The 12,948-nt window shown below is 50.5% G+C and overlaps 1 protein-coding gene across 2 annotated transcripts in view; it reads left to right on the top strand.

Annotated features, from left to right (window-relative positions):
- Positions 1-949: 949 nt before the first annotated feature.
- LOC144094565 (anionic trypsin-2-like) overlaps positions 950-12,948 on the top strand; it is a 51,883-nt gene continuing 39,884 nt past the window's right edge. The window contains exons 1-2 of one of the 2 annotated variants that reach the window (XM_077628484.1): positions 950-1,243; positions 9,714-9,894. In XM_077628484.1, coding sequence (XP_077484610.1) covers positions 967-1,243; positions 9,714-9,894 — 458 coding nt within the window. In that variant the 5' untranslated portion in view covers positions 950-966. Of the gene's footprint in view, positions 1,244-1,393; positions 1,517-9,713; positions 9,895-12,948 lie in introns of those variants that run through there. The other variant, XM_077628485.1, reaches the window with a different exon arrangement.

Below are 12,948 nucleotides of genomic sequence, written 5' to 3'. Positions count from 1 at the left end.
TATTGTTCGCCATGAAGCTGGTTTAGACTGCGAGCCAGGACATGTGTCAGCAGCGACGAAAGACGTGTGTACACATACCTTCTAGCACTGCAGCGCCGCCAAGCATCCCTTGCCCCTGCTTCTACCCTTCTCCATTAAATCTCTATCGGTGCCCTGACCATACATACGCCTTACTGGCGGGCTCTTCGGGCTTTCCATGAATTAAGGCTATTTCTGCTCTTGTGAAGTGGGGTCCTCTCGCACCAGTCGGGTTATTCGTCGCCTGCCCTACGGTGTGGTGACAGTTACTTCTGGACTGCAGCGAATCTGCTGTACTCAAGGCAGAAACAAAAGTATGGTGTTCTCTTTGTTTCAGAGGCTCTCACTAGTTTTCTGGTAGAGCGTTTCCGCATTTCATGACAAGTGTTTTAGTCCGATAGGCAGGATATGCACAGCCAATAATGTACAGAGAGACACTTCAAAATTAGCCAAATGACGCGCAGGGGAAGGAAGAAGCACCTGCTTTGTTTCAAACTTGTTTGGCAGACATGGTGAGTTTACCATCCTTCAGAACGGCACATTGCCCGTGCGAAGTATCAGTAGGCGCTGAATAATTTTTTTGCAGTCTTTCGGCGGTGATTGACTTATCGAGTTGTGATTGGTCGCCCTTTTTTGTAGTGTGCAATTATATGTCCCACGTAAGAACATGCAGGAAGATGGTTCCCGAAGCTCGTTGGTAGTGTTACTGATCAAGCGTTTACCGGTTACAGGAAATTCATCAATTGAAGTTGATGGCGGTTTTATTGAAATGTTTTGGGCAGAGTTCTTCATAGCCCTTTGCCTCAGCTGTTCTACATGAAGGCTGTTTGCGCAGTTGCACAAAAATCACGAATGACATTTCTCACAGTGGCAGCGTCGTACCTCTTGGCATTCACTGCGGTCCGATCCGCGGAAAAAGACAATGCATTTGCGGTGGCTTTTGGGGAAATGAACCGCCGCCTCGCAGACCTCACGGGTGTCAAAACAGCTCCGTCGGCGCCCCCATGCAGGCGGCGTACAGGTGCGATCGAAGGCGGCTTTGATTTATCCTCGCCGGCGACTGGGACACATCTGCGGCCGACAGCGGAGGATTTCCAGCTGCGAAGCTTTCTCCGCACGGGCCACCCAGGGCTGGCCCGGCCGATTCGCCTCTCGCGCAGCGTTTCACCGGCTTACAGCTCTGTCTATCGACGGGCACACCTGCCGAGCGCACGATTTCGCACAGGTAAGAAAGCGGCCAAATGACTTCGTGGTTTAGCCGCGGGGTGTCGCGACGACCGTCGAGCAGCGGGCTTTGGAGATGGTCGCCGGTCAGGCTCGCGGCGCAAGGGATCAAAGGGGCTGTGTCAGGAGCGGCCTCGTGGGCAGAATGGCCCCGGCGCTTGCGCGACTCGCTTTGAGCAGTGGGCAGTCATGCGGAGCGCCCTTCCAGCGCCGCTGCTTCTGTGCGCGCTGCTCCTCGCCTGCTGCGTGCGCCGCTTGTGCCTGGCCGACAGAGGTGTGTCTCCAGCTTGCTCATATGAGATGTGCCGCTCGACTGCCTAACTGCGCGCGCTTCCTAGAGATCGGGGGAGGGGGGCTTGATCCTTTCGTCACTCGACTGCTTTTTTACTCCTGCCCGAGAGTTTCCCACTGGCCAGCGTAGTAAAGGGCGCAAACGGGGGCAGGAGGACGTCGCCACACCGTGGTTACTTGAAACTGGTTATTTTTACCACAATCGTTTAGCTTACCGCGAAGTAGTGTACAAACACAATTAAAGTTAAACACGCGACAGGGATCGGGAATATCGCAGAGTTAACTGATAGAACAAATTTAAAATACCTTTATTGTTATTTATTTAGTATTTCAGGCGATGCAAAGTGTTACGAGAAAAGAACGTACGAACTTCCTCACTAGGTCTTTGGGCGGCATCAAAATTTATTTCAGTCTGCATGTCCTTTTCCGGACTGACTCCTCTTAATCAGATTCTTCATTTCACAAGCATCTATATTCTCTCTAGCTAGCTTCTTCCCTTCCATGATTTTGGATTCCTTGAATTTGCGACATAAACCTCACTATCGACATTGAATGGCTTGGGACACCTTATGTAAACTTTTCGTCATTGGCACAGTATCTTGTGCGGGCCTGAATTAAACATTTCTCCGCGTCCTTTTCGGCTCTCGATTCAGTCACGCTGCAAAACAATCTCGCCCTTTGTTGCCTTGTCACTTTCCCTAAAGAAATCTGCGCTGTGTTGACTGCCTCTACACAAACCATTATGTGGAAGAAATGAACTGAAAGGCGTAATATTTGAAATCTTCGGCGTTGGAGTACTGAAAGTGCTATTTAGTTCAGGCTCCTGTCCGTCCATAAATGACCCGCAGTAGGTGGCGGTAAGTTGTAAGGCCCCAGCCAACGTCAGTTTTAATCCGTTCGCATTAGAGAAGTTAGTGCTAGGGTAAACCACGACTGCCGCCTGTCTCCCTTTAGTTTTTGTGCCCATTGTGCTCTTTGTGAGTAGCCAGTCGCAGACGGTGCACATGCCACGGCTGGCAGACGACAACCTACTTACCGGGCTACGAACGTACGTAGTATACTGCCTCGATTATAACGAACCTTAATATGCCACCCTGGATATAACGACTTTCGTGCGTTGACCTCGGTTATAACGAACCTTAATATGGAACTCCCGATATGACGAACTTTTGTCTGTTACCTCGGATATAATGAACTTAATTATGCCACCTCGAATATAAGAAACTTTTGTCTCTGTACCTGTAGCGAACTTAGTGTGCTAACGTAGGATATAACGAACCAAGTTACGGCCTCGCATATAACAAAGTTTAGTGTGTTAACATAAGATATAACGAACATTTGGCTGCTGACGCATTCAAACGATTCACCGAGGATCCCCTTACCGTTTTGTTTCAATAAGTCAGAAAAAGCTGTATATTTATGTCTATGCAGGGCCTCATTGTGTGCTTTGGAAACTTTGCTGCCGCTTCGAGCTACACGCGTACGAGTGAAAAATCACGTGTGAAGTCGTATACGGCGGGAAATTACTTAAGCCACAGTGTGCACATCAGTCGTCAATTTCCGATGCCTTGAAAGCGTACACATTCGAAGCATATGACGCTAAATATGACAACCTTAAAAGGTGGACTTAATGAAGGAGAGTATACTTTCTTTCATCCTAACAGGAAAGCAGGGGCTTTATGACGGAGCTGTCAACTCGCACGCGCCATTGATGAATGCTGTCGTGCGCGTCAGTCGGGGCACCCGATATGTTTGTGCGTGTGTGTTTGTGTGCTCTGGCTGCATGGCTGAACTGCCAGATTTTGACAGAAGGACAGATAGAATAGTCGCAGCCGCTACCGAGGACAGTGCGTTTGGCGGTGTATGGAGACGCCGCAGACGCGCGGAGTGTTCCACGAATCCGGGAGCGGGCATGCCCACACAGTAAGCGCTGCCGCATGCGGAAGTGTCCGCCTTGCGCCCTTTTGTCCCGACTCGACGGCGCCGCCGCCGGATGTGGACGTTGTCTTTTGCGGCGTTCCGGGATGGCGCACCGTCAACGAGTCGGTTCTTACGATAGATTCGCAGCTGACAATGACCGCTCGTTAGCGCATGTGTTTCTGAAGTGAGGCGCGCAGGCAGTGGAGACACGAGAGACGCGCTTTGTCGGACAGGCTCTGTTCGGCCGCTGCATGTGCATGCGAGGGTGCCTAATGTTTTTGAGTGGTGTCAACTTAATAGGTCGGCTTCGGGGACGGCCGGGTTTTCGGTGAAACTGTATGCACTATATTTTTTGTTAGTCTCGGTCGCCGCGGTGGCTCAGTTGTTATGGGGTTCGGCTGCTGACCCGAAAGACGCAGTTGCGTTCCGGCCGCGGCGGTCGAATTTTGATGAAGGCGAAATTATAGAGGCTCGTGTACACACCGGTGTCAGTGCTCGTTAAAAAACCCCAGGTGGTCGAAATTTCCGGAGCCCTTCACTGCGGCGTCACTCATAACCCGAGTCGCTTCGGGACGTTAAACTCCCATCAGCCATCAACCAACCTTTTGTGAGTCCGTAAATATGCCGAAGCGTGGGAAAGCGTGCATATTCGCAAAGCTATAGTGGGATACAACTCAAGAACACAGCGGCTTTTCCCCGTCAAAAGACCTCCTTCCAGCCAATGGCGTTGGTCGATTCTATGACCCTGCTAGTGTGACAATGCAGGGAGCGGCGCCAGAATGGAGAGAGGGAAGAGATTATCCCCTTTCATCTACCACTCCCTGTTTTTTCACACTAGCAGGGCCATGATAATCGACCGGCGCCATTATTTGGAAGGGGGTCCTTTGACGCGGAAAAGCTGCTGTGTTCTTAAGTTTTATCCGACTATAGTGGAGAGTGAAATTATTAGCGCATTATTGGATTGGGGGAAGACCTTTCTTGCCAATACCTTAGATTTGCTGTTTCGTCCTTTCCCCAAGCTTTGATTGAACGAGTGTTTGGGGATTTACCAAATTGGTTGTGGTCCCCACTGAGGGGAGGTCTTAGGAATTAAAAGAGACTGTTTCGTTCGGGGGAGCCGAGGGCTGGTTTCTTCGGGTCTTTCTTAGTGGAAGTCATCAGTTTTCTTCTTGTTCTTTCGTGCTGTTTTTTTTGTGTAAATAAAGTTTAACCTCTCCCGAAATTGTCTTCGAGTTTTGTGATCGAGCAAGTTCGAACCTGGAAGATGTTCTGCGTGCATTTACGTTTACTTCCCTCTCAGTAACATTAAAAGAAAGAGGGAGGGAAGGAAGATCGCAACTAAAGCGAAAAAGAAAGGGAAGGGTTAAGGGAAATTGCAAAATGTGGCCCCTCTAACCCTCAAAATCGTCAAGTTGAAATTTAAGCACTTGAATACCTCATTAAAAGTGGCAAAGATGGCGAACATTCAGCGCCATTATCTGAGTACACAAGCATGTTCTCGAGAACAGCCAAGATATTGCTCTCGTAGTACCCTTTAGGATCCTGAAAAAAAAAAGAAAGAGTGAACGCACAAAAAGTGATGAAGCTGGACACGTGCCTGAAAAAGCTGACCTGGAACACCAAGCTAATTCTCCAGAGCAGTTGAAGACGTCCACGCATGCACATTTCTTCGACCTTCCCATCTTGACTCAAATGCACTATTGCCGGGCTAGGACTGCAGTGCTACTACCGCCGAGCATTTTCGAAAGGATGAAAGAAGAAGAAGACGATTGGCGCATATAGTCTGTAATTAGTGCTATATTTCCGCGAGGCTTTGTAATGCTTGTTTCGGAGCTTTAGCTCTTCTTAGCTCGTTCGTCAGTTGCACGCCGTTGGCGCAGTCCGCAGCCCACGAAGACGATGAAGACGAAGCGCCAGCCGCGTTTCTTCGCCGTCGCTGATAGCCCGTGCTACAGTGACGATGTATTCCATAGGCACCATACCCGCGAATGAGTCTTGAGGCTTGGGCTGTCGGCACCCGTTGGTGGGTCGTGACCGATCTGATTTAGCCGCTCTGTGGGCTTCTCATCTGTTCACCATCAGTAAATCCCCTATTAGAATAGATTAATGTTTATAGAGCCTTCTTTATTAGCTCGTTCCTCAGTTTCGCGCCGTCATCTTCGACGCCTTCCGCACCACATACATTTGAATTTTATAGATACCGGAGACGACACCGGCTGCGCACGTGCACTTGCCCCGCCTTACCCCAACAATGTCACTGCGCATGGGCGAGAGGGGTCCGATAAACCGGTATGCGCCTCCGCTAGTACGTCTCCGGTCTGCTAAAAAAAGTTTATTGGTATCGGGCTAATACGCTGCGCGTCAGTAACCGGACGGCATGTTCATGTTTTCACTAGAGCGCCGGCAGTAGTCCCTCGCTCGGAAAGCTCGGCAGCGCGTCAAAACGCCGCTGCGGCCGGCGGCGTCAATTTGTGTGTGCATGTATAAGAAAGCCAGCGAGATGGTGCGGAAACGTTTGATTCGGCTTATTGGTTTATGGGGGTCTAACGTCCCAAAGCGATTCAAGCTATAAGGGATGCCGTAGTGAACTGCTCCGGAAATTCCGGCCGCCTGGCGTCCCTTAACGTCCACTTATAGGTGTATCTTACTAGTGCTCACCTGTGGGGCAGAAACATGGAAAGTTACGAATAGGGTTCTATCTAAGTTAAGGACAACGCAGCGAAGTATGGAAAGGAAAGTGAACAGGGCAGAGTGGGTCAGAGAACAAACGCGGGTTAGGTTTGGCTTAGTTTATGGAGGTTTAACGTCCCAAAGCGACTCAGGCTATAAGAGACGCCGTAGTGAAGGGCTCCGGAGATTTCGACCACCTGGGGTTCTTTAACGTGCACTGACATCGCACAGTACACGGGCCTCTAGCATTTCGCCTCCATCGAAATTTGACCTCCGCGGCCGGTATCGAACCCGCGTCTTTCGGGCCTGCAGCCTAGCGCCATAACCACTCAGCCACCGCGGCGGCGCCCAAACCCGGGTTAAGGACATCCTAGTCGAGAAAAAGATGTGGGCTTGGGCGATGGGCATGTAATGCGAAGGCGAGATAACCGCTGGTCCTTCAGGGTAACGGAGTGGATTCAAAGAGAAGGCAAGCGTAGCAGGGGGCGACGGGCTGAAAGTTAGGCGGGCGGACAAGATTAAGAATGTTGCGGGGATAGGGTGGCTGCATGCAGCTGGCACAGGACAGGTTAATTGGAGAGACATGGGAGAGGCCTTTGCCCTGCAGTGGGCATAGTCAGGCTGATGATAATGGTGGTATCGCACAGTACACGGGCCTCTAGCATTTCGCCTCCATCGAAATGCGACCGCCGCGGCCGGGATCAAACCCGTGCCTTTCTGGTCAGCAGTCAAGCGCCATAACCACTAAGCGACCGCGGCGGCTGGTACGGAAAGGGAATGGTGCACAAGGCAACGTGCGTTGGAATGCATGCACTAGAGCATCGGAGCCGGGTAGTTAAGACCAGAGCACTATAAAAACTCTGCTCTCACACCACAGCTCACAAACATTCGCGTTACACACTCTTTGCCATCTTGTGTTCTTTGTCTTCATTTTCTTTGTTTATCGCCGTCCGCACGCTGCCTTATCTGTTTTCTACGCGAGACGCTACCGTGTTTCGCTCGAGCGATGGTAACCTAGCGCGGCAGTTTGTACGACGTTCGCAATGCGATTGCTATCGGTGTTTTAGGCGCCTTGCCTCGAGAACCTATCGCCGACTTTAAATTGAGCGCGGCCGATATCGACAGGCTGACCTCTACGCCCGACGTATGCGGTTGCTGCTATAGCCGCCGCCGAGTTGTCTTCTGTTCGATGGCACAAGTTCGCTCCATGAACAGTGAGTTAGACGCCAGTCATCGCCGTGCTGTCCATGTGTGCGCCTCCATCCGAGCGAAGTCTCAGGCCGTTGACATTTTGAGGGGGTGCTGGGTATGCACCGGACTCCGCTTACAAGCACGCGTAACCGCCCAAGCCGAGCCCGGGAATTACCCGCCGCGGTGGCTCAGTGGTTAAGACGCTCGTCTGAGCCGGAGTACCCGGGTTCGAAGCCGACCGCGGCGGCCGCGTTTCGATGGAGGCCAAACGCAGAAGGCACCCATGTGCTGTGCGATGTCAATGCTCGTTAAAGATCGCCAGGTGGTCAAAATTGTTCCGGAGACCTCCACTACGGCACCTCTTTTTCCCTTTCTCCTTTTACTCCCTCCTTTATCCCTCCCCTTACGGCGATGTTCGGGTGTCCACCGAGATAAGTGAGAGAGTTACTGCGTCACTTCCTTTCCTAAAAAAAAACGATTTTTCATTTCTTCATTTACCCGCCGCGGTGGCTCAGTGGTTAGGGCGCTCGACTACTGATCCGGAGTTCCCGGGTTCGAACCCGACCGCGGCGGCTGCGTTTTTATGGAGGAAAAACGCTAAGGCGCTCGTGTGCTGTGCGATGTCAGCGCACGTTAAAGATCCCCAGGTGGTCGAAATTGTTCCGGAGCTCTCCACTACGGCACCTCTCTCTTCCTTTCTTCTTTCACTCCCTCCTTTATCCCTTCCCTTACGGCGCGGTTCAGGTGTTCAACGATATGTGAGACAGATACTACGGCATTTCTTTTCCCCCCAAAAGCCAATTATTATTATTCATTTCTTCATTTCGAGCCCAGGAAGATGACGTAGGTAGCACAAGACACGTGCAGATGGGGGTCACGTGATCGGTTCCTCGGCGGCCACGTGAGCTCGAGCGCTCGTCACGCGCCCGTGGATCAGTATCTGTCTCGCATATCGGTGGACACCTGAACCGCGCCGTAAGAAAAGGGATAAAGGCGTTACCGTGGTCGCTTCATTTTTGCAGTGCACAGCATAGGTCGCTCTGGGTTAGGGTGTTTATTGTTCGTTTGGCGGCTGAGCGTCCGTGCTGACGGTGGAGGTGCGGCAAGATCACGTGACTAGGCCACGCGCCCGTGGGCGCTTTGTCTTCTGTGTGGCTCAGGGTGGAGGTGGTGTGGGACGTGTAGAGCATTCGCCGTGGCGGACGTGGGACCATTGGATCAGTCGCGGACAGCAGCCGAGATTCCGCGTATTCTCCAGCATGAAAAGCGTCGGCAATGGCAAAACCCAGCTATGTACAGCCTTTGCCGAAAGTAACCAGGCTACATGGTTTGCTTCTCATTCGAATAGTGGAGCCCTTACTGCTTCCCTACAGATCAGAAAGTTCTCGGAAGGTGCGGGTAATGGCTCTCCTTACCACACAGAGATTTTGCTTGAGGGCTGGCATAATAGCTTCAATATACGAATGAGAAGCAAACCGTCTAGCCTGGTTACTTTTGACAAAGGCTGTACCTAAGGCTGGTGGTGTGGGCCGGGTAATTTTCTTTAGTTGTTTTTCTTGCCCATTCTACTCATTGTATGCGTGAGGCGGAAAGCGAAGCTCTTAGGTTTCGCGGGAAAACCGAACATCGTCGCCAGATAAACGCAGAATATGTTCGGGAAAAGGAAGCACCTCGACTAGCTGCCTCCTTCGCCATGCCCGGACCTTCAGCGGCGCAGACCTCCTGCAGGAGAGCATCGTTATGTGGCGCCTGCATGTAGTGCGGCACAGCTTGAAACTTGCAGGGGGATCAGTTACTTTTGTTCCCGATAGCATTTACTTAAAACGTCGAGAGACTGAGCATGGCAACGCTGCACTGCCATTGGTCCGAAGGCGATCACATGACCTGTCTTTGGATTAGTGCTGCCATTGTGTTTTCTGTGCGATATGTAGTAGTACTATGTCGCAAACTGTGTAATAGTCAACGCTGCACAACGGTCGATGCAAAAACTTTGGGCATGAAGAGTGAATTCGCTGCCACGATGGGCTTCGGGCTCGTGAGCTTCGTTAGATGATTGCCATGGATATTTCAGGACTAGAGTGACAGAACATGCTCACTTGCGTCAAACATGCCTTCGTAGGGTAAAAAAAAAATGCTGATATAATCGCGACACGCTGGGTGCAAGCGACGCAGAACTGCATTACCACCGGTTGGTTGTATAATCAACCGAGGCTATCTTGTTCTTCCTCCAGCACTTTTTCCTCTCAAGTTTATCCGGCTAGCATGATAACCTATACTAGTGGCTATGCGTACGTTTGTAAAGAGCCGTTTGATACCTTTATCAGGCTGCGGCCGGCATGGAGCGCGCGTGGCCGTGATGAGGCTGAGCTCGGATTGTTGTCTTCCCCTCGTGGTTTCAGCGTGCGGCGTGCGTCCGCTACGTCCCTTGGGCCGGATCGTGGGCGGCCGGGCGTCCAAGCCGGGCGACTACCCGTGGCAGGTGGGAATCAAGTACCGCAGCGGGTTAAAAACCATCCACCTCTGCGGGGGCGCCCTCATCGCCGACCAATGGGTCCTCACTGCGGCACACTGCTTCGAACAGTGAGCACTGATTCGATCCTCCTCCTCCGCCCCTGCGCCTAGAGCCAGAGCCAATCGCTAGAAACTCGAGGAGCCAAGCATATTTTGTTGTTCTCTACTTGCGATTATTGCGAAATGTTGGGCAGACGAGTATGTCTTAATTTCCGAGACGTTTTTTGTGGAACAGTAGAATTAGGAGGCATAAGTTTACCTTTCAGCACTAGGGCACTGAACGGGAACTTTCGTATTTATCTTCGCAGTCCCAGTGCGTTAATTTATCACGACGCATGAACTAATGGTGATGCGCGAGATGATCCAAGATGGCTGCCCTGGGGATGGACAGTGTTTCTGCGAGCTTTGCTGTACCAGGTTTTTCGCAACTTTCACGATCTATAAGGGGGCCGCTAAAAACGCAATAGCCGCCCGAGAGATGGTTAGGCTGCCGCGCAATCTTTGTGTTGTGTTACGTTGCGCTGCCTAAAGCTGCTTTTAAACGTCCCTGAAATTTGCCTGTACTGGAATGCAATGTGTTCCACATTGGTTTAACTGAAACGGGAATGTTCCGTCTCGCTAAAAGACGAAGAAGCTGAATGCAGGCCGTGCTGTGCGCTGTTGCCAGCGGCTTTGGCGGAAGACATGCACAGTACCGTCTCTCACAGCTCAGGCCAACCGTGTGCAGACATCACAGGTGCAATAAAAACCACACGAGGTGTGTGCAGCTGCTCTGGTGGACGAAACATTTGGTGGCTGAAAACGTACAGTCGCAGGTACTACACGTGCCAAGGAGGCTGCTATCGCTACAAGAGTGACGATGAAATGCTTGGAAAGACCCATTTCCAAGCATTTCAGCTCACAAAAGCCGAGCATCGGGCCACGGGAAAGCTTGTGCCCATTATTATATCACCGTTGTGTGCCCAGCGGCACTCAGGATCGAATCCCGCACCTCTTGCTTGTGAGGCGAATGCGGTGCGGCAAACACTTGTCATGTGCTTGAATTTCTAACCGACGACGCCCCCCTTCCGCGTCCGCAAAATTCGTTTGTGCGATTTAGGCGAGTGTGGACATGACTGAAAGAACGTTACTGCGCTACAACAGAGTTGAGGACTAACCACGTAAAGAGCAAATGACATGCGCAGATTCACAGCTTACTTTATTTGGACAAAGAGAGGGTATATATGGAGAAAAAATAACATACAGAAATATACGGAAAATTGTGGACACCAGTGCCAGCATAAACTGCGGTGAGCAGAGGTTGATAGGGTTAGAAATAGAATGAATAATAGAAATGGCGTCTTTTGTGGCATGATAAGCTGTATCTACGAAGTAGAATTGAACTTGAATACGCAACCACTACTTATTACCATCCCTCACATATTTACGCGACAGCGTTAAAGGCCCCGTTGCCCAGAAAATCCGGTGGCAACGGTGTCGGCGTTGGCGTTGTCGGCGTTGTGAGCCGAAAATCACGAGCGTGACTCTGGCATGTGGTGCCCAGAGAGCAACCTAGGAGGCAGGTGGGCCACCTAGGTCACGTGACCTTGCGGCGTCGTCACAACCTGCCGACCGGATAGTGAGCAAACTGTCCATCGTGGCAGGTGGCAGTTAAATTAATGATTGTTCGCTCGGGAACAGCAATACTGGCCGCACAAGACCCACCGCTGGGAGCACCTGCCATCGTAGGGCAGTGGCGCATCGCTTAACCGCTGCGCCACTAGCTTTTCCAGGAGGGGTATGAGGACTCCCAGGGTTTTATGAATGTAAAGTAGAGAATGACCTTCTACATATATGCGAAATATCCCATTACGCTATCGCTTCATGCCCTTAAGGCGGAGCTTAAGTGCCCGCTCTAATTTTTGTTTAATTATCTGGGGAACTACTACCAAACAGTGCGAAGACAAAATAGTTCTTGCGTTAAAAAAAAAAGTAGAATTAGGCTGATAGAGAGCGGACTGTGCACGGTACTCACATACGGGAAAGTAGGTAATCGATTTTGGTGTTATGAAGCCCGAGCTATTGTTTGCTTTTCGGCTGTTATTGTGTCTAAAGCTGCTGTGTCGTGTAATCATACTGTAATGATCGAAATGTTTCCTTTTATTCATTATATTGATTTTTTTAACATAGATCAGAATAACGCTTGGTATTTGTCGCTCCTTTGTATAAATTATTATACCCAGTCAGTATTCTTTATTACTTAAAAAAGCTGCTTAAAGCTCTTGGAAGATAAAATATGCGTGCGACACTGCAAAGAAAACTCATTTTATTACACAATGTTCTCGATGAATCAAATGAACTGTAGCGTTTAAATGATACGCAGCTTATTCTTTGTTGATGGAATTGTACATACACCTTGCAGGTTTGTGCCACGTTGTGCTACAGTTTCTAACTTTGAGCGCAAGGGCATCTTCAGGCTGCGTGCAGTAGGGTGTTTTTTTTTTAGTCTTGCGGAATTTTTTTTTACAAAGCCACTATAGGCAATGCAGTGTTTGCATGTGAATGGTACTGCATGGCGGACATAATATCCGTGATAGCGGGTAGTTAAAAGGTTTTTAGTTAACTATTAGTGACTAATTCACACTCTAACTTTTTGTTTTAGTGTACAAAATTGAATTTCAACCCAGTTTTTTAAATTTCTATATCGGCATTTCGGTTCGAGATATCGAACGTGGAATTATGCGCGCAAAACGAACCAGTGCCAAAACAGATGCGCGACATGCGCAGGAAATGATACAGCCTCGCTACAAGCCGTGGGATTCTCGGTCACGAAAAAAGCGCGTCCACATTCTGAATTACGACAGGCGCACTTCTGACTCGTAGCGTACTTCGTTAGGCGCACTCGACTTGGTCACTTGACACGGCTTATTCATGCCGACGCATGCTGCGTGGATTAATGTGAGAAGGCAGCAACGGCTGCCACTCTCGCTTGTCGCTTCACTTATTAGTAGGCCGGGCTGGTGCATTTTCACCCGCTGCGCTGCGACGTTGGACTCTGCGCCAGTCTTTTTGCCGAGACACAGGGGCATCTCCATGCCATTGTGGCCATGCGCTCGGAGCGTCCTTTCCATCTAGGTGGTGGTG

The sequence above is a fragment of the Amblyomma americanum genome, chromosome 6 (assembly GCF_052857255.1).
Source record: "Amblyomma americanum isolate KBUSLIRL-KWMA chromosome 6, ASM5285725v1, whole genome shotgun sequence".
Taxonomy (NCBI): domain Eukaryota; kingdom Metazoa; phylum Arthropoda; class Arachnida; order Ixodida; family Ixodidae; genus Amblyomma; species Amblyomma americanum.
Note: the sequence above shows the minus strand (reverse complement) of the source record. Positions and strands in the feature narration are given on the sequence as shown.